This window comes from Caretta caretta, chromosome 1 (genome assembly GCF_965140235.1).
Source record: "Caretta caretta isolate rCarCar2 chromosome 1, rCarCar1.hap1, whole genome shotgun sequence".
In the NCBI taxonomy this organism is placed as follows: Eukaryota; Metazoa; Chordata; order Testudines; family Cheloniidae; genus Caretta; species Caretta caretta.
In genome coordinates this window covers 137,299,269-137,326,983 of record NC_134206.1, presented here as the reverse complement: position 1 = coordinate 137,326,983, position 27,715 = coordinate 137,299,269, and the positions used below count along the sequence as shown (strand labels likewise).

At 41.4% G+C, this 27,715-nt stretch overlaps 1 protein-coding gene across 4 annotated transcripts in view; it reads right to left on the bottom strand.

The window, feature by feature from the left end:
* MOSPD2 (motile sperm domain containing 2) overlaps positions 1-27,578 on the bottom strand; it is a 62,793-nt gene extending 35,215 nt beyond the window's left edge. The window contains exons 1-6 of one of the 4 annotated variants that reach the window (XM_075131447.1): positions 27,469-27,578; positions 27,079-27,142; positions 8,862-9,017; positions 7,683-7,769; positions 5,526-5,680; positions 122-182 (exon numbers count right to left, since the gene is read on the bottom strand). In XM_075131447.1, coding sequence (XP_074987548.1) covers positions 122-182; positions 5,526-5,680; positions 7,683-7,769; positions 8,862-9,017; positions 27,079-27,142; positions 27,469-27,477 — 532 coding nt within the window. In that variant the 5' untranslated portion in view covers positions 27,478-27,578. Of the gene's footprint in view, positions 1-121; positions 183-5,525; positions 5,681-7,682; positions 7,770-8,861; positions 9,018-21,425; positions 21,446-26,859; positions 26,881-27,078; positions 27,143-27,468 lie in introns of those variants that run through there. The other 3 variants (XM_075131450.1, XM_075131451.1, XM_075131442.1) reach the window with 3 other exon arrangements.
* Between the last annotated feature and the right edge of the window lie 137 nt (positions 27,579-27,715).

The window sequence follows — 27,715 nt, the reverse complement described above, 5'->3', positions numbered from 1 at the left end:
CTCTTAAAAAAAGAACCTCTCTCCTCATAGTTATGAATATTTACATAATAAAAATAACATTGTATAACACAAAGTCTATAAAATTGTATCCCCCTTAGAAAGGATAATATACATTACTTACAGAGGTAATTCGGATAATAAACTTTAAAACAGTTGATGATGAACCGAATGAAGTCCAAGTCCTAAAATAAAGGCAAAATTAATAATAATAATAAATGTAGTACAAATTATAATTCAAAAACCTAATTAGATAAAAACTATGAATTTTGTAATAAAGATTTTACGAGATAAGTTCACAGTTAAAGTAAAACATAATAAAATACACAGGCTATATATAGGATATTACTTTTCAAATACTGCCCTAACTTCCAATGCAATGCTACTCATTCAGAAGATGATTCTGCAAAGATTTATACACATGTTTAACTCTGTAAACTGAAAGCTGTTCTAGTGACTTCACTAAGACTACTCACAGTGCATAAAGTTAAGCACATGTACTGTATTAAGTCTTTGAAGAACTGGGGTCTCAGGAAAGGGTCAGGAGATTTTCCTAAGAACTACAGCCTAACAGAAGAAACAAACCTCTGTCTCTAAATGGCAGCGTTAGGCCTTTCTTACATAGTACAAGCACAGACTTGCACTGAAGACAGACAGGCAAGTTACATAAGTTCTGTACGTTGGAGGTAAAACCTCTAGGGATAAGAATATTTTGCCTTTTATCAGGGATTTTTAGTTCTGTTTGTCTTGATTTCTAATGAAATCATAGTTCACTAATATTTTGAGACAAAAATTAACATTTAAAATTCTATGAACAATCATAGTGCCTGTACAGGATTTATATGTTTTTCAGGTACCCACTTCACAAATCTACATCACTTATGTTCATAACATTTGCTGCACATCTAAAGTACAGGATATTTCAACATCTGTTAGACCCAATGCAGCTAGATGTAGCGAAAGAGGGTTCGGGTGATAAATCCTCCTGTCCTGTTGCAGAAGTATGCCTGGCATCACTGGCATAAATACGTAGATCCCCTTGGAGGGTTGATGAAGGTCTGTATATATTATTGTTGTGTCACACATGAAGGAGAAATTGAGGCCCAGTCACATCTTATTTTTGTAAAACCCTCTTTATAAAAGTGTAAAAGAGGAGAAACACATAACAGGCCCACCCACCAATTCAGAAGGAACACATCCGACACTGGGAGATTGTCTCTCCCCTCTTTCAAGTGGAAAAGGGGGCACTTCGTGTTCTGCCTGGTGGCAAAGATCTATATCCAGAAACCTCAGAAAGACTGAATACATCCTAAATTACTGAGTCCTTTAGAGACCATTAATGCACCTGCATCAGATCTCTGCTGAGTTGGCCAGCTTTGTCATTTCCTTGCCAGCTAAGAGCAAGGCAATTGGGTAGATGTTGAAGTGGATACACCAGTCCCATAACTTGATCATCTCCTTGGCTAGTTGAAACAAGTGAGTTCCTCCCTGCTTCTTCAGTTAATATATTGCTCTCTTGTTGCCCATGATGACTTGTATTGTTTTGTTCTGGATGTGAGGTAGTAATGATTTGAAAGCTAAACAGATAGTTTGCAATTACTGTACCCTCATATGTAATATCTTTTCTTGGTAACGCCAATGGTCCCGAACGAGATAGTCAAGTTGCACCCCCTCATCAGTCTTTGAAGCTTCCAAAGTGATTTTCAATTAAGGAGTATATCCCTTAAGGCTCTCCTTTGATGTGGCTTTAAGAAACCAATTGTCAAACCATGGGGAGACAAAAATACTCTAGTGTCTCAAGACGAGCTCCTACTACAAAGAGGAACTTTGTAAAATCCCTCTGAGTGGTAGAAAGGCCACAAGTTAAGACCTTGTACTGAAAATAGTCATGATCAACAGTAAAGCAGAGATATTTGCAGTGATTTGGCCTTCTACAAATATGTATCCTTTAAATTGAGAGCTACAAACCAATCTAGGGCTGAAAGGAAAAGATAACATGAGGATACAGTCAACATACAGAACCAGAACTTCCTGATGTAAGTGCTGAGCTTCCTCACATGTAATATCAGATGAACATCCATCCTTCTTTTGTATTAGTGAAATACCTTGAGTAAAATCCCTGATTTCTGAACTCCCTTGGAACCTCCTCTATTACTCCTGCTTGAATCAGAGACCGGATTTTTGATCTTAGCACACTGTTGAGGGAGAAACCCCTGAATATTGAAAAAGGGGCAGGGGAGAAGAAAGGAGGAGATCTTGTAAGTAGAATAGGTTTCAAACTTGGGCAGAACACTTTTTTATTACCCTCAAAATATATTTGTCCAAACTGATGAAACGGTATGAATCAAGGAATTAAGAAAGCCAGTTTTCCAAAGGATAGGGAGGTGAGTATATTATCAATCGGTTTGCAGCTTTTGATCCTCCTATCAAACTTCAGGCTTGACATTCAACAGACGTAGGCGAAGGAAGCTTTGTGATCGCATGAGTGATCTCTCTGGGCTTAAGAGGACAAGGGGAGGATGGTGAATAAAGCTTTCTATTGTACCTGAACACAGGCCATAGAATTCTTCCTCCAAAACTGAAAAAGACACATTGATCTTGGCTGTAATTTTTAATCTTTCCTATTATTAAACAGTCCATCTCCTTCAAAACAGATGCACTATTTTAGATTGTCTCTGGCGAGAGAGTGGAAGATCATAACCACGTGACTGCTATCTCAATCGATCTTACAACCAAGTCAAAAACATCAAAGGATACATCCATCTGTATTAATGTAATTACTATATTGCACTGGTCTTCAGAAAGTGTCTTTACAAACATCAACATTTTGTCCCATAAGTGCGTCGCTGCCTGGTAGCTACTCTCAAACAAAGGATGAAGAAAGGACAAATCATTTTCCTCCCCACTGAGTTCAAATTCCTGTCTTCCTTGTCAGAGGCTGTAGAATGCAAATGTCCACCTCTTGACTTGTTGGTCACTGCAACTGCTACCAATGAATTACGAGGAGGAAGAGTATGTAAGCACGATAATCTTTCGTATGGAATTTGATATAGCTTATCAGCATTTTTGAGAGCAGTTGACAAAAAGCATGATTAGACCAGATGGTCTCTGGCAACCAGAAGAATCTATCTAAAATCAGCACAGAGACTTTACTCAAAGTTAGAGCTGAGAATATCAAAGACTCGGTAAGAAGTCTCCTCTAAGATAGTGACAAGAGTTTTAACATAGGCACCATTCTATTTAGGAAAAGCTGCAAGCTCTACGAACATTCTCATCAAAAGAAGAATTAATCAAATTCTGGGTCTAGCTGCTGATATTCCATTTGTACCACAGGCAGCTTCCTCTTCAGATAAAAATCCAGCCCTATAGCAGGAGAGTCTTCTGTATAGACTGAAGGAAGAGGGTGACTCATAGGAGCCTTCCTATGGGGGGGGGGGGGGGGGAATAGTGGTTTGAGCATTGGCCTGCTAAACCCAGGGTTGTGAGTTCAATCCTTGAGGGAGCCATTTAGGAATCTGGGGCAAAAATTGGGGATTGGTCCTGCTTTGAGCAGGGGGTTGGACTAGATGATCTCCTGAGGTCCCTTCCAACCCGGACATTCTAGGATTCCCTTCTCCATGTGCACTTGCATCACAAGCGTGACAAAAGACCCACACAAACTGACAACAATGATTCCAAAAGCTTCAACAGATCTGATGGAACCCTCTGAAGCAAGGAATGGGCAAAAATTCTCGAGTGCTTTTACTCGTTACATATGGATACATTAGATTTGATCCTGCACCAAGAGATGAAGAATCTCCAGCTTTGTCACACGCAATGGAGCCAGGGTATTCAGAGCTGATGCGGTCACATGGTTTGGCTCTTATGAACAAGGCCACCACCAGTGGAGGTAGTAAGTATCTAGATGTTGGATCTGCTGATTTTGGTATCAACAACATGATCGCTTTGGATCAGGAGCTTGGTGTCTTATGCTGAACTGTTTTCTGCTTAGATCTGGAAGTATCTAGAGTTGACACTGGCCTCCTGTTCTTAGTCTCGGGCCCTTCAGAAGAGTCAGAACAGACAGGATTTGCATCCAGAGCTGCTTGTAATAAGACTTGTAGCCTATTCTGACATTTCTTTCTTGCTCATAGGGTAAAAGTGCTGCAGTTCACACATCTTAAAAAGAGAGAAGCTCACCCAGGCATGCTAGGCATTGAGTGCAAGCATCTGATGCCACAAATACCACTGGAAATGATGTGCATATTTTAAAATGTGATCTTTTCAGATTTGGATCTGCATGCAACCAGTAGTTGGAATAGAAGATCTAAGTATAAAACAAAATTTATTCTAGACTAACAATCTAAACCTATCTTATAATTGATCCTAACCATACCTAATAGTAAAACTAACCCTAAAGGCACTAAATCTTTTTTAGTGGAAGGGAACTGTACCAGTTCACAACTGTCTGCTGCTGTGGTTTGAAGAAACTGAGGTAGCAAGGAGACACACGCCCCCTCGAAACGTTCAGGAATGCTCAGGGGAAGGGCAGGAGGAACACTTGAACCCTCTCATGCGTACTGCTACGAGAAGGTTCCAACATCTAGGCTGTCCCGGCTGTCACACCCCATGTGTGGGAATATGCAGAGGACACTCAGAAAGAAATATCATTTATAACTAGTCATTGTAGCTTTGCAAACTGAAATCCTGAAGAAGTTGGAAATATGCATTATTGGAGAACAACCTTTTAAAATGAAAAAAAACTTCTAATGAAATTCACGATTTTCATCTTGAAAGAGAGAGTTATTTAAGTATAATACAAAAGACATTATTGACTTAAAGCTTTAGATCATGGCCATAAACAAGTTACAAAACACCCAGCATCTACACTTTGTCACATTTGTATTCCTACATTACAAACAGAGGCTCAACATTAAGTGGGCCAAGGCGCGGGCTGAGGGATGTGCTGGCTGCTGCTTCCCGCAGCCCCCATTGGCCTGGAACAGCAAACCGCCGCCAGTGGGAGCTGGGATTGGCTGAACCTGCGGATACTGCAGGTAAACAAACCATCCTGTCCCACCAGCAGATTTCTCTGATGGGCCACGTGCAAAGGTTGCCAATCCCTGAACTAGAGGCAGGCTGTATGGGTCAAATTCACAACTGCTGTAAGTGGGTGCCATTCCATTGCAGGAAACAAGAATACTAACAACCTAACATACTAATTTGGCATTTTTGGATGCAGTGGCAGATATTGGGTCAGGATATAGTAGGGTAGACAGTTGCTGTTAAATGTGACTGTGGTAACCCTCTCTCCTCCCATTAAATGAAGTAACCTTTGCCTCAGTTCAAAAGGGGAAGAGAAAATACAGAACAAAAAGCCTGGCTGCGTAAAAGCCACCTGCCATGACTGTTTGGGAGAAGGGGGCAGTTATGAGATCAAGATTCTAGGACCTTTGCTGTATAATTTGGGTATAATGTGCTGCACAGGAACTGAGTGCCTTGATTAAGCTATACACAGTCTAAACAGAAACCATAATTAAAATGCTTACTATGTGACTGACTCCAGTTTCAGCCATATCAAACACCACTGTTAAAGGCTTCCCATGCTCTCTTCTGGCATAATGCTCTAACCAAAAGGCTACAAACTTCTTTTTTTCAAACTGCAGTTTAGGCTCTTTCGTATGAAACTTCACCCTGAACCAGACTACAAAGAAAACATATATGTATATAAAAAAACTTCAACAAGTTATCAGAATACCAGAACCATATTAGTGGTAAGTGTTAAGTGACCTCTTACAAAATCCACCAACTCCTCTAACATATGGAAATAATATACAATAAGAATCTGAAAAATTAAACTATACATCGCTAATATTAATTGCTATTTAGTGCTTGTATTTATTGCTATATATGTACATAGTTATAGGGTACCCTCTAAGTAGCAAAAAGGTGCACCAAATCTAGTGTAATGGCTTTATTTAGTTGTGAATCAATATGTTATAAATCAACCAATAAGAAGCATCTTTCTTTAGAAAAGAACTGAAGTACAAATGGAAAAGTTGATTAAAATGGAGGATTTAAATTGAGGCTTTCCACTTGGTGATTTAAGTTGCTGATTTAAACTCCCTTGATTTAAATCAATCCACCTCAGACCACTTACTAAGAACTAGTGTCTATATTTGATTTGGGGAAAAATAAAGCTTAAGTAATTACAAAACACTTTCTGAGTGTGCTCATTGGACATCTTTTTTTTTGGGAGGGAATGGGGAGTGCTGTGGGAGGCAAAGAGTAATAAAAGCCCACTTCCATATGACAATATTGAACATTCTCACTGTCTGTTGACATTAGATAACTCTGGCAGGAACAGAAAGATGAAGTAGATTTTTAGAATTATATTTACAAAGATACACACGCTTCTGAAATAAACTGACACTACAAAAGGTTCCCAACACACATGGGAGAGAGGAGACAACAGAGGCTCATCTGCTATTTTCAATCAGGTCTCACTGCATTTTTCTGCTATATTCTACATTTTGAAAATTCTATTTTCATTTAAATGAAGTCTGTCTTTTTCCACTGCAAAGATGCAGACATCCTCCTAACCTAAATAAACAGAAAACTGTTCCCAAACATACAATAATAGGAGCAAAAAAAGGGACCTCATACATACCCATTGAAAAAAGTCAGATTACAAAGGTGAACTGGGATCACTGAAGTGCTAATACTATTAAGCACGAACAATTATTTTCCCATCCCCGCCCGCCTCATTCCCTATTTTATTATTTTAAAACAAGTTGAGGAGGGGCGTTTCATACCTCTTCAAGTGCTGCTACAGTCAATGAGATTGGTGAGGGGGAGGCAAGAGGAGGTGGGCAAATCTGAGCCCTGAGTGGATACTACACTATTTTGAGCATTCTTGGGCCTGCATGCAGCTGGTAACCAAAGGATCTACATATGACAGAGCCTAGAGAACTGTCTGTCAAAGGTAACCTGGAAAGACGGTCAGGAGAACTGGAGGATTAACAGGGAAAACTAATTACACCATTGCATCTGCAATGCCAGTGCTTGTTGCCTATACTGTTACTGCATAGGGGCAGTACACAGCAATGGAGGACCAAGGCTTTTCTCAGAACAAGTTCAATTCAAACAGTGATGTGAAAACTTGTGACCAGTTCAAATATGTGTAAGCATGGTGTGTTACAGCTGTACCAAATGATTGCAATGACAATACACTGTCCTGTAGACTCATGATGGCTATATATTCGCAGCAAAAGAGATAAAACCATTGCATTTTAATGGAACATTTTAAAACTGCATTACAAAACTTTACCTCCTGTCCCAGTTTATGAAGGAAAACTGAACGTAACCTTAACAATGGGATCATGAACGCTACAGTGAGAAAGCTGAATTTCAAGCTACAAAATATGAATACTAATAATTTTTCCTCTCTAGTAAAAGACTTGCGAGTATGGCTAAAGGTCTTAATAATACATGATGAAAAATGCAATGTAACCATTTGCCCATGATCTATTTATCAGATATTCACTGAAAATTCACTTGATCTCCTCATGTATTTCCACAAAGGTAGTTCCTGATAAGTAATTGCTTCCAGCATTTTAGCAGTCTCCAATATGAACATGTATAATTATATATATATTTTAAAAGACTAATAGATAACTGAAAATATAAGAGTGCATGTAACTTACATAACTTGTAGCCCTCTTTATCATATCCATGCAGGTAAAGAGCACCATTTTCAAACAACCATTTTGGAAGGGCAGATTCAGACAAATCTGTAAAGCAAACAGAAGGATTATTTTAGCAAACTGATATCAGGCATCCTTATTTTTGCTGTTTAAAAAAGTCACTACAAAATACCATTTAATCTTAAAACAGAGTAAGAAACTTGATGATTTTGAATATGTTCATGTGTGAGATAAATGAATTGTAAAATAGAGGGATAAACCTATTTGTAAACTAATATTTTTTCTCCTTTTTTGTTTTAAACTAAGATAGAAAAAGGTTAGCATCTATGTGGGAAGAGAGGGGAAAACAAAGTAGATTTAGATGGCTAGAGGAAAAAAGACCTACAAATATTTTGTTAGCATTGGCCTCCCTCCTGCATTCCCGCTCTGTTACACCCACTTGTTGCAACTTTTCTTAATTTAGACTGTATGCTATTTGGGGCAGGCGCTGTCTTTATGTGTGTTTATACAGCATGAAACACAATGGGACTAGGGTGACAAGACAGCAAGTGTGAAAAATCAGGACAAGGGGTGGGGGGGTAATAGGTGCCTATATAAGAAAGAGCCCCAAAAATCGGGACTGTCCCTATAAAATTGGGACATATGATCACCCTAAATGGGACCCTGTTTTGATCGGAGCCTCTGGACACTACAGCAATGATCACATTTCACAGGTTTAATTAGTTTTATTAATCTGGAAAGATTCTGCTTTCCTCTCAGTAGTAGAGGAGATAATGAATTATTAGCTTATGACCCCTGCAGGATAGGTGTTTTCCCAGGTATGGACCACCTCCTCCTGAATAATTTTCAGACCAGAGGAGGGGAACTTTTATTCCCATAGAGGTTTGCACGAGAGGAACACACAAAGAACTGAAGTCCAGCAAACTCCCCAACCCCTTCAAATTCCAAATTATCTTTGGCCCACTAGGCTACTGAATAGCTCCACTGCTCACAACCCAGCCAGAGCCATACCAAATTATAAAACACAACTAGTGATTGATATGGCAACTTGACAAAGAAGAATTTATATAGCCATTTGCATTGGTACTTAATGAAACTGTATATAGGGCCTTAGGAATAGTTCAGTAAGAAACTGATATACATCACCAACGTATAAATTAGTAGTAAATGACATCTTACCATTGACGATGTATTCTTTCCTCCACTGAAAGCTTTCATCAATCATCTTCAATGTATCATCCACAACATCATGACGCCAAATTAAATAATTTTCAACCCAATTATCATCTTGCCGCAATCTTTCCACATCTCTGGAATCATATTTATCTGATTTATCTAATTTAAAAAATGGAAATTTTTACTGTTGTAAATGTAAGAAATATTACAAAATTGAAACTAGGCAAGTTTCAGGGCAGCAGTTCTTTGGGAATAGAAAAGATCTCAAAGATTTCAACACATTTAAGCAAGCATGGAATAATATAAGCTATTGAAAATGTTTATCAATTACATTAAAAAGTGGAATTTATTAAGAAACTGACAATATTTCTTGGGGTTGGAAAGATATGCATTATGTATGATTTTTATTTAAAGAAAAATACAATAATTTTTGTCAATTTTAGTATCTGCATGACAAACAATTTTCTTCCTATCTTTTTCCTCAAATACACAGAAAGACAGACTGGTTTCTAACAGAATTAATAATTTTATTAAGATGTTGTTGAAGTAAAAAAACAGTACAGAGTTTAAGCATAGAAATTTCTGGTTATCAGGGAATAAGGTACAGATTATTAAGGGGTACGAAATTCGGTTTAGGAACGGGTGGCGTAAGGAATATATAATCTGCAATCTCCCCGATTGTACTTTGACCCGTTAAACTTTTACCTCCAGACACTGAGATATGGGGGTATGTTGTTCATATAATGGCTATGTTCAGGTGTGGAGTATAATGAGTGGATACGACAATGAGGATGGATTTACCCTCATTTGGTGGGATTTAATGTGCAGTGAGTTTATGGTTCCAGTTCATATGGTCCAATGGAAAATGTCTCTCAGTCCCTTTCCCATAGTTGATGCACGATGTCGTACCAGCTCACACCTCCTGGTACTGTCGGTGGCTGATGATGTGTTTGATGTAGATGTCCCTGGAGCATTGGATGGTATCCGAGAGCATGAGTCACCGCATGAGCCATGCGTAGCGTCGACCGATCCCACAGGTCTGCAGCACACGCTCGTTGCAGGGGTCCTAAGCGCCCAAGGCTCCGACGATCAGGGCATCCATCTGCACCTCGTAGCCCTTCACTCTCAGGGTGTCAGCCAGGGGAGCGTATTTTTCCAGCTTACGAGCTCAGGCTTCGCAGAAGGCCAGGGTCCTGTTCTCAAAGGAGACCATGACGTCGACGAAAATGATCTTTTTCTGGGCCTCATTGGTGACTACCACGTCAGGTCGCAACTGGCTGTCAGTACCGGGGATGGCACAGTTCACGGCGACCTCCTCCAGGTGCGGTGCGATGGCTTTCACCAGGCGGTTCTGGATGGCGTTGTGGCACAGCTGCCAGGCGCTGGAGTGGGGCTTGCAGCTGCACAGGATGTGAGGCAGGGTCTCATTGGAGTAGCCACACTTCCTGCAACGCTTGTCTCGGTTCCCGTGGTGGATGGCTCCGTCGAGTGGGACGCAGTTGAGCCGGGCACGGTGGACGAACCGCCAGTTGGTGAAACGGGTGAAGCTGCCCCCGGCGAGGAAGTGGTTGCTGGCGTCCCACTTGCTGGTCAATTCGAAGGCTTTACCCTGGTCCGGTTTATGCTTCAGGGTTTCCATGTACAGTGAGTGGATGGCTGCCTTCAGGGTCCCCTCCAGCATACCCCTGGTGCTCGGGGTGATGATGGTGTTGTCGTCGGACCTGATCTGTGGCACCAGGACTCCCAGCTCCTGGCGCTCCTCGCACCACTCCCAGCAGCAGCCGATGCACTTTCCCAGGCAACGCGTGGCATTGCGAGTGCAGGACCACAGTGAAGCGATGTTGAGCCCGTCCCGTCCGAATTCGCCATCCAGGGAACTGCTCAGGAAGGTGGCGGTGTCTTGGTTGGAGGGAGCTCTGCCAATCCGCTTCTTTGTTGTGTCATGAAGGGCGTTTGCTGCGATGTTCCTTACCATGGTATTGGGACACGTCAGCAGGCATAAGGCATGGGTGATCACCGCGAGGTCACACAGGTCACCCATGCTGGGGACATTGGCACCGCCATGCCTGTGGGCGATGTAGACCAGCTCGTTGCTGGCTCTCTGGGGAAGGAACAGCCAGTTCTTCACCAGCTGCCGGACGATCTTGTCTGCCTTATTGAGGGGTACTTTCACCATGGCGGATCCCCTTAGGACGAATGAGATGCAGGGGATCAGGAAGGTGTTCAGGGCGTTTATCTTCTGCCACGGTGCTAGCAGGGAGGCGTCGATCTTGGCGGCATCCTGCAAGATCTCCTGGATGGTGTCCTCGGGTGTCTGCCGGACACGGAAATCCACCAGCGTGCTGGTACACCTGCCCTTCTGCCAGGGGGATGACAGGCTCACCCTGGATCTGGAACCCTGTCATCTGCACCGAGCCCCTTTTGCTGCCGTCAATGTGGAGAATTGCGCACTTCTTTGCATTGAAGCAGAGCCCCATCCTATTGGCAGCTCGACTGGCAACATCTAGCATACGTTGGAGGTTCTCTGGGTCATCCGCGGTCAGAATCAGGTCATCCTCGTAAGCCAGGACGCTCACCCTCTCACTGTGGAGGTTGAAGCCATCTGTGCCATTGGAGATCCCTCGCGGCAACGGCTCCATGGTGAGGTTAAAGATGATGGGGCTGAGGGGACAGCCCTGCTTAACTCTGCTCCGGATCTCAGCGGTCTCCCCTTCGACCAAGCAAATGGCTCGTACACCTCTCGGATCACACAAAGTTCTCTGGCATCCCAAACTCCTGGAGCGTGGCAAAGATGTGGTGGTGGGGTATGGACCCAAAGGCATTAGCCAGGTCAAGCCACACTACCATGCACTGCCTCCACACCCTTAATCTAGAACAGGAATCGGCAACCTTTGGCAAGCAGCCCACCAGGGAAATTCGCTGGCAGGCCAGGAGTTTGTTTACCTGCAGCGTCCACAGGTTTGGGTGTTTGCAGCTCCCACTGGCCACAGTTCACAGTTCCATACCAATGGGGGCTGCGGGAAGCGGCGTGGGCTGAGGGATGTGCTGGCCGCCGTTTGCCACAGCCCCCATTGGCCTGGGCTACCATTCCCAGCTGTGCTCTATGCCATCATATTAAACAAAATTAAGTGTTACATCTCAAAACACATTTCACAGTGCCTATTGGTTATACATTGATATTATTTTCCCATTATATGTAATTTTTGGTTTAGATTACAAAAAACAGCACAAGCCTTCCTACACGAGAAACCACAAACTGGTAGACATTTTATTGGAATTATTTTAAGGTCAAATGGGAACTGGAGGGTTCCATACCTATGAAAATCAGGTTATTGATTTAGGTGCCTAATTATGGGTTTTGTTGCTTAACTTTAGATAACTACCTTTGAAAATGACATGGGGGTATTGTTATTGACTTCTTCGGATGAGAAGGTTCAGTTTTTAGATCAATGCTGACTTCCATAAAAATGGTATAAAATGAAAGTAGTAAAGAAAATGTACTTTGTAACATGGAATTGCACCTCACAACAAAAAGTTAAAAAAATTACAACAGTGGCTGACAATAAGGTTAAAGCACATTATCTGGATACTTTCCCATACCCTTCAAATTTTTTTGTCTTTATAGATTGCTAGTTGTTTGGATGTAGTGACTGTGTCTAATTATTTTTATTATATATATGAGCATGCACGCACCCTGGTTAGTCTCAGACTCTCCATAATAATACATATATAAACACCACCCACGTACATATATATATATACACACACACACACCATAATAATACATATATATACACACATGCAAGCGCACAGTGATACAGTGCTTAGAATAAGGGCATGTGACAAAAATAGAGAAAATATATTTCTGCAGGTTTTGAAAGATTTCTGAGCATCCCTCTTTACTGTGTACTGAAAAACTTTTTAATTTCTCTTTGCTGCTTATAGATTTTATATTGATTTCTTATGTGGTTTTGCTCTCTGAAACTACTGCTATATATGATTATACCTAAAAACAAGTTTTTCCTTTCTCAAATACTTTTGTTAAACCTCAATTATTGGAAGAGGGAAAAACTGCTCGCTATTTCTGCAGCAAGCAACTGAAACAGCCTACCATTAAGATCACTGAAGGTAAAAAAAAAAAAGAGAAAACATATATTGGAAAATAGTAGAACTTATTAGATGATCCAGAATGGTTTCTGTTACTACATAGACTCCACATATGGATTTGAAGACCGAACACATCATGTTTAATTTTTGCCAAATTGAGAGTTCAAAATTATGATATTTTACCATTGTGCTGGCTGATATCTTTATAAGTAGATATTGATGAGTATATATAAATGCATATAAAATCTATTACACACACACAAAAATCAGAAACACTACGTCAAAAGAACTTTATTAAGATTGCAAAATCAAGCACTCAAAAGTTAGGAAATGCCAGAATTAAGGCTGCCTGTGCAACCTTAATTTGGCTCCATTGTCTGTATCCATTATGATAGAGCCTTTAATTATACAATCATATATTATTTTTATAATAGGAAGTGCTGTGCAACCTTAACAGTAGGCGGTTCCACCAGTAATGATGTAGTGTGGCATAAAGGTTCTATTTGCACATATTTCCATTTAACTCAGTGATTACTTTGTGTACATACCCTAAAATAGAATTTGGCCCTAAGCCTATTAGAAAGGTATCTAATCAATAAAAATTAGGAATACTAGAGTGAGGGGTGAAATGGAGGTAACAAGTACACAACAAAAGATGATTTGTTGAACCCTGAAGTTATCTGCAAAACTATGAAACAAATAAATTGATTAATATTTGCTGAATGTCTCAAGTAGCCATTAATCTATGTCCACTCTGCTAATGCATAACTAATGTTGTGGAATGGACAAAAAATAGAAAAAAGAAGGGTTAACGTGGTTTTTTAGCATGGTTATTTGTACAACTCACACATGCACTAAGTTCCTCTAAATTTTTGCTGAAGTGATAAGGAGAGATTCTCAGTCTTGTGACATTTACTTTTTATTTAAGATCAAGTACACTACTGTTAATGTGAAGGTACTCCTTTTAACTAAAATTTTCTACAGTTTAACCATTGAGAATTACCATAAATTACACACTTGTAAAATATTCTTGCTAGACAAGCTATGTACCCTAGTTATATTACGGCTTGGCAGAATTCAGTATTTGTTTTTGGTATTTTGATGGATCATATAAACTTTTTATTTATTTTAATTTTCAAATAGTTTTGAAAATATGCAGCTTTGTTTACTTTATTTTTATCTACTTGAATTTTCAGAGTTGCAGGAAATCAAGGCGGGGGAGGGGTCAGAAAATAATTCTTTAATGACATCCAGTCCCTGCAGGTGCAAGATGCACAGAAAGCGGAGATCTTAGCAGAGCAGAGCAGAGACACCTCACCCCCACCACCCCAAGACTAAAAGGAGGGCAAACCACAGCTGCAGAGGAGGCTACCCTGTTGCAAAATGACTCCCACATTCCCAACCATGAGTGAGCGAGCGAGCAGGACTGGGACACTGGGTACTACGGGGGTTCCCCACAGGCAGTGACACCCAATTCCTGCAGGCACAAAGTAAGATGGGAGAAGACTGCGATCCTGGTGCAACAACGCTAGGATCACCAGCCCCTGGCTGGGGGAAGACCACACTGCTGTCTTTGGCCCTGGGGCTGTGCAGGGAGCCCCCTGCAGCCCCACTATCAATACCTACTCACTCACTCACCAGCCGGAGATGGGGGACATCCCCAAGCGGGAGCCATTTAGCAACAGGATCACCTCCCCCACAGCCAGGGGGCCATCTTCCTCCTCAAGATCCTGGCCATGGGCTCCTCTTCTTCCTGCTCCTCACAGTCCTAGCCCAGGTCTCTGCTCTGCCTCACCAGGACCAGGACTTTCCCCACATCTTGGGCCTGCAGAGATTGGGATCCCTGAAGGCGTTAGGTGCATCGGAGGCTGTGCTAGCCAACAGCTAACGATGGGTATGTGTGTCAGATGAAATCAAGATTTACTGACCAACAATTTAAATTGAATCCTGACAAGGTCCAACTAGCCCAGTATCCTGTCTTCCGACAGTGGCCACTGCATGTGGCCCAGAAGGACTGAACAGAAGAGGTAGTCATCAAGTGATGGCATACAGAGGTTAGGGACGCTATTTCTCCCCATCCTGGCTAATAACCATTGATGGACCTATCCTCCATGAATTTATCTAGTTCTTTTTTGAACCCTGTTATGGTCTTGGCCTTCACAACATCCTCTGGCAAGGAGTTCCACAGGTTAAACTGTGTGTTGTGTGAAGAAATACTTCCTTTTATTTGTTTTAAACCTGCTGCCCATTCATTTCATTTGGTGACCCCCTAGTTCTTGTGTTATGAGAAGAAGTAAGCAACAGTTCCTTATCTACTTTCTCTACAACAGTCATTATTTTATAGACCTCAATCATATCTCCCCTTAGCCATCTCTTTTCCAAGCTGAAAACTCCCAGTCTTATTAATATCTCCTCATATGGAAGCCGTTCCGTACCCCTTATTTTTGTTACCCTTTTATGAACCTTTTCCAATTCCAATATATATATTTTTTGAGATGGGGTGACCATATCAGCACACAGTAATCAAGATGTGGGCGTACCATGGATTTATATAGAGGCAACATAATATTTTCTGTCCTATTATATATCCCTTTCTTAATTATTCCCAGCATTCTGTTCACTTTTTTGACTGCCACTGCACGCTGAGTGGATGTTTTCAGAGAACTATCCACAATGACTCCAAGATCTCTATTTTGAGTGGTAACAGCAAATTTAGACCACATCATTTTATATATATATATATATATATATATATAGGAACAGCCAGCATGGATTCACCAAGGGAAGGTCATGCCTGACTAATCTAATCGCCTTTTTCGCACAGATTACTGGTTCTGTGGATGAAGGGAAAGCAGTGGATGTATTGTTTCTTGACTTTAGCAAAGCTTTTGACACGGTCTCCCACAGTATTCTTGTCAGCAAGTTAAGGAAGTATGGGCTGGATGAATGCACTATAAGGTGGGTAGAAAGCTGGCTAGATTGTCGGGCTCAATGGGTAGTGATCAATGGCTCCATGTCTAGTTGGCAGCTGGTGTCAAGTGGAGTGCCCCAAGGGTCGGTCCTGGGGCTGGTTTTGTTCAATATCTTCATAAATGATCTGGAGGATGGTGTGGATTGCACTCTCAGCAAATTTGCGGATGATACTAAACTGGGAGGAGTGGTAGATACGCTGGAGGGGAGGGCTAGGATACAGAAGGACCTAGACAAATTGGAGGATTGGGCCAAAAGAAATCTGATGAGGTTCAATAAGGATAAGTGCAGGGTCCTGCACTTAGGACGGAAGAACCCAATGCACAGCTACAGACTAGGGACCGAATGGCTAGGCAGCAGTTCTGCGGAAAAGGACCTAGGGGTGACAGTGGACGAGAAGCTGGATATGAGTCACCAGTGTGCCCTTGTTGCCAAGAAGGCCAATGGCATTTTGGGATGTATAAGTAGGGGCATAGCGAGCAGATCGAGGGACGTGATCGTTCCCCTCTATTCAACATTGGTGAGGCCTCATCTGGAGTACTGTGTCCAGTTTTGGGCCCCACACTTCAAGAAGGATGTGGATAAATTGGAGACAGTCCAGCGAAGGGCAACAAAAATGATTAGGGGTCTGGAACACATGAGTTATGAGGAGAGGCTGAGGGAACTGGGATTGTTTAGCCTGCAGAAGAGAAGAATGAGGGGGGATTTGATAGCTGCTTTCAACTACCTGAAAGGGGGTTCCAAAGAGGATGGCTCTAGACTGTTCTCAATGGTAGCAGATGACAGAACGAGGAGTAATGGTCTCAAGTTGCAGTGGGGGAGGTTTAGATTGGATATTAGGAAAAACTTTTTCACTAAGAGGGTGGTGAAACACTGGAATGCGTTACCTAGGGAAGTGGTAGAATCTCCTTCCATAGAGGTTTTTAAGGTCAGGCTTGACAAAACCCTGGCTGGGATGATTTAACTGGGAATTGGTCCTGCTTCGAGCAGGGGTTGGACTAGATGACCTTCTGGGGTCCCTTCCAACCCCGATATTCTATGATTCTATATGTATAGTTGGGATTATGCTTTCCAATGTGCATTACTTTGCATTTATCAACATTAAATTTCACCTGCCATTTTGTTGCCCAGTCACCCAGTTCTGAGAGATCTTTTTGTAGCTCTTCACAGTCTGCCTGGGTGTTAACTATCTTTAGTAATTTTGTATCATTTGCAAGTTTTGTCACCTCACTGTTTACCCCTTTTTCCAGATCATTTATGAATATGCTGAATAGGACTGGTCCTAGAACAGACCCGGGGGGGGGGGGGACGGGGACGACACACCACTATTTACCTCTCTCCATTCTGAAAACTGACCATTTATACCTACCTGTTGTTTCCTATCTGTTAACCAGTTGCCAATCCATGACAGCACCTTCCCTCTTATCCCATGGCAGCTTACTTTGTGTAAGAGCCTTTGGTGAGGGACCTTGTCAAAGGTTTTCTGAAAATCTAAATATGCTATACCCATTGGATCCCCTTAGTCCACATGCTTGTTGACTCCCTCAAAGAATTCTGGTACATTGGTGAGGCATGATTTCCCTTTACTAAAACCATGTTGACGCTTCCTCAACATCTATGTCTGACAATGTTCTTTATTATAGTTTCATCCAGTTTGCCAGGAGATTCTGCAGGAGAAAGTCTTTCTCCAGCAGAACCTCTGAACTCTTCATATTTCCAGTGCCAGCAACATCCTATAAAACCTTAATCAATAAATTAAATGTTCACTTAATTAATTAGTCATTACTATCAGAGATGATGACTTCGAAAAAATGAAAAGGGAGACCGGTTACTTACCCGTAACTGCAGTTCAGAGATTTTTGCTGCAGTGACCTTTACAAAGATGATGGGTCTGAAGAAGATCAGATTAAATGAAGACTAAACACCACTCCACCAAACAAAAGTCTAAATCTATTATATACCATATTAATGCATGGATAGTATTCCAAATATCAGCCCTGAAAATATCCACTACAGGGACATTTCTGAGGCAAGTTGTGAAGATTGTTCTGGCTCTATACGAATGCATCCTAAGGCGCTCAGGATCTCCAAAGCAAAATGTGTTTTCATGTAAAATATTAATTTACCAAGACAGTCCAAGCAGATAAGAATCCAAGCTTTGGTCTTCCCCAGAAGTTGCAGTCTAGAGGACTACTGTTTTTTCAGATTAAATATGCAGAGAGCACTTAGCTTTTAATTATGCACTTTAGAGACTCCCAACACATTAGGGAAGAAAGTGGCAAACTGAGTCTGATTTAGATTGAAGTTAAGACACTACATTAGTTAAAAACTCTGGTAAAGTTTCAAATTATGGGTGCCTGACGTTTAGCTCTTAAACACATATTTCATCCAGGAACTCTGATTGACTTTTAGTGGGAGATGCTAGTTCTCAGCATCATGAAAACTCTTTTTGGGAGTTAGGAGACAGTCTAATACATTGGGAAAGGTAGCAGATGCTAGGTCAATCGGCTTGCGGTCTGCCCAGAGAAAATCTCCAGATTTTGCCGGCCTAGCAGATGGAGTACAATTACCAGTAACTACTTCTAAGAAACATTAAAACTTCTCTCTTTCTCTGTTAAGGTTATGAAATTCAGAAAGCTAACTGTGGGGACTTTTTGCGTAGGTGTAAAATACTTCCCTTTTGTATGGAAGAGGCACTGAAAGCTCCAGCGTTAGACTGAGGATGTTTATAAATACTGACAGCCCCAAACTGGGGCTAACAGCTGCACCTTTGCTTCCGTCTTTCTGGTTTTCCGGATAAACCTTGAAAGCAATTATATCAAAAGGTAGGCATACAAGATCTGTACATGCCATCTTTGAAACAAGGTCATTGACAAGACAACAGAACTTATACATCCTTGAGGTACAGAGCCAGAACCAATTCCGAGGACTTAAGAAATGAGATCTGATGTTACAATTCTTAACTCCAACTTTCAAATGACTTTGTTCAATCTTCACAGACCTAGAGTGGGCCAAAGTTCTCACTATCCCCTTCATTCTTTTGGAGATTTGACAAGAAGAGTAAAATACCTTTTCCCCCGATAAATCCTAAGAGGCACAGCAGCTACATGGAATGGATCTAGATGGAATTACTGCTTTCTGTAACCTCCAAATCCACTTTTTCAAAATAATTATAGTCCACGCCATTGGGAGAGACAAACAGTTCCCAAAAGGGATTAAGTCCAAAAGGTTTGAGCTGAGATTTTGAAACCTAGCCTGACAAGTGTGGCTTTGCTGAAGACTCAGGACACGATATTACAGTTGCAGGTTTTTATTTCTGGAACCTGATTTCCTGTTCCTGAAAGAATAGACGTTGAATAATTTCCAAGAGCCCTTTCTGTAGTCGTCTGCAGGTTGAAAAGATTGACCTTGACTTTGATACAATGAGGGTTTCTGTTTTTTGTTAAATAACGGATACAGATCCAATGAATGAAGAATGGATTTTGAATCCTCCAGGGTTTCTTCTAGGTTTCACTGGCTTTCTTGCTTTAAGTTCTGCCTTGTATGGGAACAGATCTACTTTTGTTCACACACTTTGGGGGAATTAGAGCATATCTTTTCTAACTGCATTTGCTACAAAATGTGCTATTTTACCTAAAGCACTAGAAGCAACGTTTGGCCATATTCTGTGCCTCTGTACGATGGTTTTTTCTTCCTTTAGGTCTAACAGGTGAGCCAAGGTCATACAACTTGTAATAAAGAATATAAACCGTACTTATGAGATAGGGGACTCTAAAGAGAACTTAGAAATCATGGTTGACAACCAGATGAACGTGAGCTGCCAGTAGGAAGCTGTAGCAAAAAGAGCTAATGCAACCCTTAGATGTATAAACAAGTAAATATTGAGTAAGAAAAGGAGGCTGTATTACCTTTAACTACAGTACCAATGAATCTGCTACTGCAATATTGTGTCTAGTTCCAGTGTCCATACTTTAAGAAGGATGTTGAAAAATTGTAGAGAGTTTAGAGAAGAAGCAGCACAAAAATGGTTTAAGGCCTGGAAAACAGACCATACAGTGAGAGACTTGAGAAGCTCAATCTATTTAGGTTATCAAAGGAAAGGTTAAGTGGTGATTTGATCACAGGCTGTAAGTATCTGCAATGGGAGAAGACAACAGAAGATAGAAGGTTTTTTTAATCTAGCAGATAAAGTCATAGAACTGACTAGAATAGTATATCTTTCTTAGGCCTTGTCTACACTACAAAGTTTTGCTGGCAAAAGTTATGCCGCTTTAATCAAAACCGCTGTTGCATAGCCACACTAGCTCCTTGTGTCGGCAGAGTGTTCTTGCATTGACACAGAGCAGTGCATGGCACTAGCTATGCCACTGTGCAACTGGCTGCAGGGTGCTTTGGGTGCCTGCCTGGCTGTGGTTCTGTGAAACCCTCAGAGTTCTCCCACAGCCTCCTCAGCTGCAGGGAGTAGCATCCTGAGCAGCTCTGTGAGCTCTCCCTGTTGAGGAACATCAAAGCAGCACAGCAGTCCCTCCCCATCCCCCCACTCCCAGTCAGTGTTCCTAGTGCAGGGCAGAACAGGAGCATTTCTGTTTAATGATTTGCTCTTTGTTCCCAAATGGAGCAGCACACTCAGCTATTGGATACTTCCTGTAGCTTTGAAAGGGGAGGGGCAGATGCCTGTAGGGCAGCAGAGATCAAAACAGTGAGCAGAGTGGTCAGGCAGGCATTGTGGGATACTGGTGGAAGCCAGTTATGTCGAAAAAAATGAACAGCAGCTATGCCGCTCATTGAGACTGTTTTGTTTTGTCAGCAAAACAGCAGTTTTGCCGCCAAAAACAGCTTTGTAGCGTATACACCTCCCCTATTTTGTCAGCAAAATGCAGCTTTTGATGACAAAACTTCGCAGTGTAGACAAGGTCTTATTCTTTCATTATCTGCACTGATACAAATGTAAATATATCATTTCTCAGCTGTCAGAGTCTGGAGTCAGAGCCTGGAAAAACATGTTTTTCAGAACCTAAACAGACATGAACAGGCAAGCAACACATTTGCCTTTAAGAAGTGTTGTCCTGTTTTTTTAAAAAACTAGTCACAGCACAAGCCTCTGTGAGCCCTTCCCATATATGTAAATCATGGTTCTCTCAGCACACAGAATTCAAAACATGGAGGGTCTGATCCTACTCATATTAAAGACAACTACAGATTTGTCCTTGCCTTAAATGAGGACAGGAACAAAACTTACATTTGAAATGAGTTCTGTGTACCAAGAGAACTACATATGGGAAAAATCTAAGAAACTGTTTACAAAATTGTATTTGAAAATGCACTGATGCCTAAGGAAAAACATGAATTGATAATTCAAATATTATTACATATATTTAATATGTTTTCTTCAATTCCCTTCCCTTATTTATTACTAGAGACTTTGCATGGGGAATGATTAAGCTACTATTAAAACAATTAGTAGTATTCTTTCAGGATCACACTACTTACATTGAGGAAAGGAACACTGCAACAGTAGCAACACAAGGCCATAAGCCCAGTTGTGGAAATTTCCTAAGCAGTGAAAAGTATTAGCAAAGAAAAAGAAAAAGAAGGAAAAAGTAAGACTGATTGACAGAAGATGTTGCTATTACCAGTCACTACCGGCAAATAATCTTGTTTTCATTGTTTCTGTCTCACCACCCCAACCACTTATGTTAACGGCTCTTTCCAAAAAAGATCCCTCCCTCCCCCCCCCCGCATGGACCAGCCTGCACTGCCAAAATCTTGCATATCAGTACTGCTCAGCTAGCAGCCACTAATCCTTCAAGCTGAACAAAATGAACTTTTAAAAGCATATTTCCAATATTCAGATACAGAGCATTTTGATACTAGAAAATATATTTTTGTTCATAGGCACAGGCTGTTTCCTTTAACTCAAACAATGAAGACAGAAAATACATTTTTAAAAATATATCAATGAAAAACTCAAACTCAGAAACTAAGAAAAACTCAGATCATAGTGAACATGAAAACGTATGTTTTCCAGATCAGATATCTCAGGTTTGCCTAATCTTCCTTCCAAATTGCTTCAAGGGACATGGACAAAGAGGCACTCTCATGCAAGTACCCTCATGTAAGTTTTTGGGAAATTAGACTGTGAAATTATCCTATATTTATATGATGCCTTAAGTTTTGTATTGTTTCTCAAACTATATCTGGTTATTAAACAGCTGGTTACTTTAATCACATAGATGAACCAGCCTTATAAAAACTTCTCAAATGGTGAATTTGATTCCTAAGTCCTACACTGCAAATTATCAACACAGCAGTATACTCTCTCTGATTATTCTTTAGATTTAAGATGGTTCAAAAACTATGCAATGAAGGGCTAGTCTACACGAGAAGTATTACATGGGCGTGGCTTCACCGATGCAGCTGTGCATGGTAGCACGTCTGGTGACAACGCTCTATGCCAATGGGCGAGCGCTCTCCCATCAGCATAATGAATCCACCTCCACAAGAAGCAGTAGCTGTGTCGGTGGGAGCTATACCACCAACACAGCACTGCCCACATCGGCATTTAGGTCGATGTCACTTGTGTCACTCAGGGGGGTGGCCTTTTTCACACCCGAGAGCCATGTAAGTTATACCAAAGTAAGTGATAGTATAGACCTGGCCTTAGTCTTTGTAGTTAGATGTACCAGTTAAAACAGGTTACATTTCATATTCAAATTTCTTTAAAGGTAAGCAGACAAGGAATATATATTTTTAATTTACTCTTTTTTTTATGGAATGTGAAAAAAGCTTGAATGGCAGCCAATAGGCTTAAGAGTTTTCACTAAACGAATATTTCAAAGGCTCTCCAACTTTTCATATCAACAAAAAAATAACACTACAACAATATAACATCACATTACAACATTAGTAAACGTGATCGTGACACTGACACCTCAGTTTTAGTATGCTTTCTCTGCTGAGGCAACCCAGAGATCATGAATTCTGCATTACGGTATGGTACCTTTCTGTTATGGGGCAAAAAACTCTCCCCAGTATAATCACAGACACTGACTTCCTTGCGTAATTAAATAAAGAGGCAAAACAGTGGAAGCGGCAGTTCTCTCATACTCAAATATAATACTCCAAGCAAGTTTAGTGGACTCTCTGAACACAGCAGCAGCCCACATCTCTCAAGCTATCTCCTTCAGTGCTGGGGCCCAAATTTAAGACAGGTTAACAGAACTGGATATCAAGCAGTGTTTTCTTCCTTTACAACAGAGCAGTCCATTTTTGTTTCAGGTGTTCAAAGGTGTATCTGACTCAGAGTTCCTCACATTTTCTCAGATAAGGGGAAGAGGAAAATTAAGTATAACATGTACTATGTTCTTAACAGCTTGTCTGGTTCTGCTGATTGTTCCCCACTGAAGCCAAAATCCTCATTTTTTCGCACTACAATTGATTACTGTATGAAGGATCATGATGCCACAAACAAAGAACTACAACCTCAAAGCAAGTTAACTGAAGAAATCATAATCCTACTTTCATGAAAAAAATAGAACTAAAGAAAAAAAATCTCTGGAACATGATCAGAAAAAGCATTTATGGAAAAGATATTTCTATAGCAATTCCAAGAAGTTTTAACAACTGTTTGTATTCCAGTAGCAATGGTATAAGCTTCTTCTTTAAGGGTTTTAGTCAGCCCAACACAGCTTTTGTGGCTAACAGCCAATGGAAATTCCACAGACTTATCTAGCTATGATCAGGGAGGCTGCTCACTATTCCAAGAAGATACTTCTCAACAGAGATTGTATAAGAACCAAGCAGCATTAGATAACCACCCAAGACCATCATTACATGGCTATGGTCTCATGATAAAAATCATACTGATAAAGAGTAATCCTCCTTCCCTGATACTAATATGGGGGAAGGAATTGTTTCCGGTCTGAAAAGGACCATATTCAAGAGGCTTTATAATCCAAAAATGAACCCCAATGTCTCACAGTTCTGTTATGGAATTGTCAAGGTCATCTTTACTTATGTAGAGATTTCATATGGTACGGTAAGTTCTCTGCTCCACGGTATATATTTTAATAATTCTATCAGCACTCAAGCAGTAATATAATTTCTCTTTGACCAGAGAAAGGCAAAGACATTTCTGAATACGAGATGAGTGGGACAAAAACTTTTCCTATTAAAGTGACAATGAAGTTTATTTATTTTTAAACAGCTCCACAGCTAAAAAGAGAGAGGACTGAAACCTAGAAAGGAAGAGAGGTGTTATGCTGAAATTCGGTTTTGGTTTGACTGAGCTAGAAACCTTTGTAAATATGAGCTTATGTTCTAATAAATGTGTTAGTCTCTAAGGTGCCACAAGTACTCCTGTTCTTTTTGCGGATACAGACTAACATGGCTGTTACTCTGAAACCTGTAAATATTGCATGCTGTGCTCATACAGTACATTCTACGTCATGTGTTTGGTTTTGTTTTTTAAACAAATTCACAAAACTTGTAGCTAAGGAAGGTTGACTATGCACAGGTGCCTAGTTAAAACAGTTGTGCGGAGAAAAATATACTGAAGGTACATATACAGAGGTTTTACCAAATAAAATATAATCTATTAGTGAGAGCTGTTGGCTGAAAAGATAACATTAGAAATTCAGAAGTTCTGCTCTTTAATCAGGAATATTTTCATGACAAAGTTCAATTTTTCATTACAAGAACTGTAGCTGCTTGGGCTGTTAAAAAAGTGGCAATTTATTTCCTTTTTATAGTGGGAAAAGTATATCCACCCTCCAGTCCCCCTGGACTCAAAACTCACTGAGCTCAGTGACAGCACCCTCTCTCCCACCTTCCCAAACTAGTAAAGAAAAATTCACCTTCAGGCAAAGCCTAAAATATTGCAGCCCCAAAAGATGAAAGTTACAATCTTTCATAATTACTGAAAATAGAGAGTTTGAATGCTGGCCATTATACAAATATAACCATAGCTGTCCCTGTCTGTTCTACTGTAACAAAAAAAAAAAAAATCAAGATTAATGTGCCCCAAATTTAAATTTGAGTCCAATTATGCAGCATTCAAGGTTTTTGTTTTGTTTTTTTAAAACCGAACTGCACAGAAATCACAATAAGCGCTCATTATCAAGTCACAAGAATTCTTATTATAGCCCAAACCCCACAAACACTTATTCACGTTTAACTTCAATAGGACTACTCCTGGGTGTAAAGTTAAAGCACGTGTGCATTTGCAGGTTTGAGGCCTATATTAAGAGTCCAGGGTGTACAACTAACACAATTAATTCCACATATACACGGAAGAGATACTGGAATCACTTGTAGGTAGTTCTCTGAAAACTTCAGCTCAATGTGCAACAGCAGTCAAAAAGGCCAACAGAATGTTAGCAACTATTAGCGAAGGGATAGTAAAGAACACTGAAAATAGCATAATGCCACTATATAAATCCATGGTGTACCGACACCTTGAATACTTCTGGCTGCCCTATCTCAGAAAGTATAGAACGTAACCGGAACAGGTTCCAAGAAGGGCAACAAAGATGAAGGGTATGGAACAGATTCCATAAAAGGCAAGACTAAAAAGATTAGCGCTGTTCACCTTAGAGAAAACACAACTAAAAAGGATATGATAAAATGTCTACAAAATCAGGAATGGTGTAGAAAAAGTGAACAGAGAAATATTATTTACTCTTTCCCACAAAACAAAAACCAGCTGCCACCCAGTGAAATTAACAGGCATCAGGTTTAATACAAACAAGAGGAAGTACTTTTTTGCAAAATTAACTTCTAGAACTCAGTGCTATGGAATGTTGTGATGGTCAAAAGTATAACTAGATTAAAAAAAAAAAAAAACTAAATAAGTTCATGGAGGATAGATTCACCAATGGCTACTAGCTATGATGGCTGGGAATGCAACCCCAAGCTCGGGACAACCTAAACCTCTACCAGAAGCCAGGGGGGAGTGGGAAGGGGAAAACAGGTGGATCATTTCAACTGCCCTATTCTGTACACACACCCTGTAGCTCTGGTTCTAGCCATTGTTGGAGACAGGATACTGGACTAAACAGACCACTGGTCTGACACAGTATCATAGTTCTTATGCTGCTGGGTTCTTATATTCATGATTTACATTAAAATTCCTAAGAAGAAAGGGGAGAGATATTATCTACACTGAATGCCCCAAATCATGTTTGAGATCATGTTAAAGCAGTGGTTCTCAACCCACAGGCTGCTTGTGGCCCAATCAGCACACAGCTGAGATCCATGTGGCATCCTCAGGGACATACAGGTAGCATATATATTGTGTGAATGTGCCGGCCCACGTAACACATAGAGAGCTGCATACGAAGCCCACAATGGTAAATCGGTTGAGAAGCACTGTGTTAGAGTACGTTTACACTGGCTGTGTTAGAAAACAACTAAAAAGTTTTCTAATACCACAATGCTAAATACTAAATGAAGTTGTTTGATGTTGTGTTAATTAAGGTGCTGTCACCCTATGTATTTCCCCAGCATAGACATGGGGAAATCAACACAGACAAAGAGACCTCTTTTAGGTCATCTATTGTCTCTGGTCTTATACTAACAGTGCAAGCTCTTTGGGGCAGGGACTGTCTTTTTATACAGTGCATAGGACAATGGGGTCTTGGTTCATGACTAGGGCTTTTAGGTCCTAGTGTAATATAAATAAATAATAATAATAATAGGAATCAAAGTGAATCAGCACTATGTCCATTTTATCCTTGGCCTCCTCTCTAACACTGCCAACTAGAAGCGAACTAATTACAGTGATGATTTATGATGCAGTCACCTGAGTAGTAGAAAATGGAACAAACAGGAGCAACTCATTTCACAGAAACTACCACGTGTGTACGGCATGAATATGTGTTAGACCCCATGATCTAGAAATGAAGGGCTCTGCATGTCAACTCACCTGAAAAAGGGCAAGACATCAATTCACTTGGGTGCATGGGGAAAAGAGAATGGCAAAATGACACAAGAATTACAAAATAACTAAGGGTTGAGCAAACCGTGTGATGTGCAATCTGTGCGAAGAAACACTTGTCCTAACACTCCCCCAGCATTGCAGCTGGGGATGGACAGCACAGGAAACCCTAAAACGGATGGACATCCCCACCACCGTGGTACCAACCTTGCAGATATTCAGTCTCAAAGCGCCGTCTGGTTTCGCTAATTAAGGCAGCCTTGTCCTGCTGCTGAGACACAAGAGGATAAACCCTGTATGAGACACCCCCTCCCCCGCCCCCCTTTCCCAGGTATCCCCCTCTCCGCCAGTGCCCCCCGCCCCACTCCTTTGTGTCCTCCAACCCACATGCCCTCCAATGGTCCCCCTCCCCCGCCACTGTCCCCGACCCCCCAGTCGTCCCCCTCCCCAGTCCTTCGTGTCCCACCCCGCAAGTTTGGACCCCCTCGTTCCCCCCTCCCCGGGCTCCGCAGCAGGGGGAGGGGCAGAGACGCGGCTCTCGGGGGGGGTGGGGGGGGGAGAAATCACCGACCGCCTCGCTCTCGCGCAACTACTCACGCCGGCCATGGTCCCGCTGAGGCTCTGCGGACCCTGCACCAGCAGGTGACAAGGCAGCAGGGCAGGGCGGGGCGGGGCGGGGGCAGAGGAGAAGCGCGTGACGGGGGAGGGGGAGGGGGAGGGGGGGGCCAGGGAGCGCCGACTGACGCCGCGCGCTTCCCGGAACTGCCCCCAACAAGTCAATCAGCCCGCCGCCGTCCGCCCCAATGACGCCCGCCCGGGAGCGAGCCCCGCCCCGCGCCTCCCA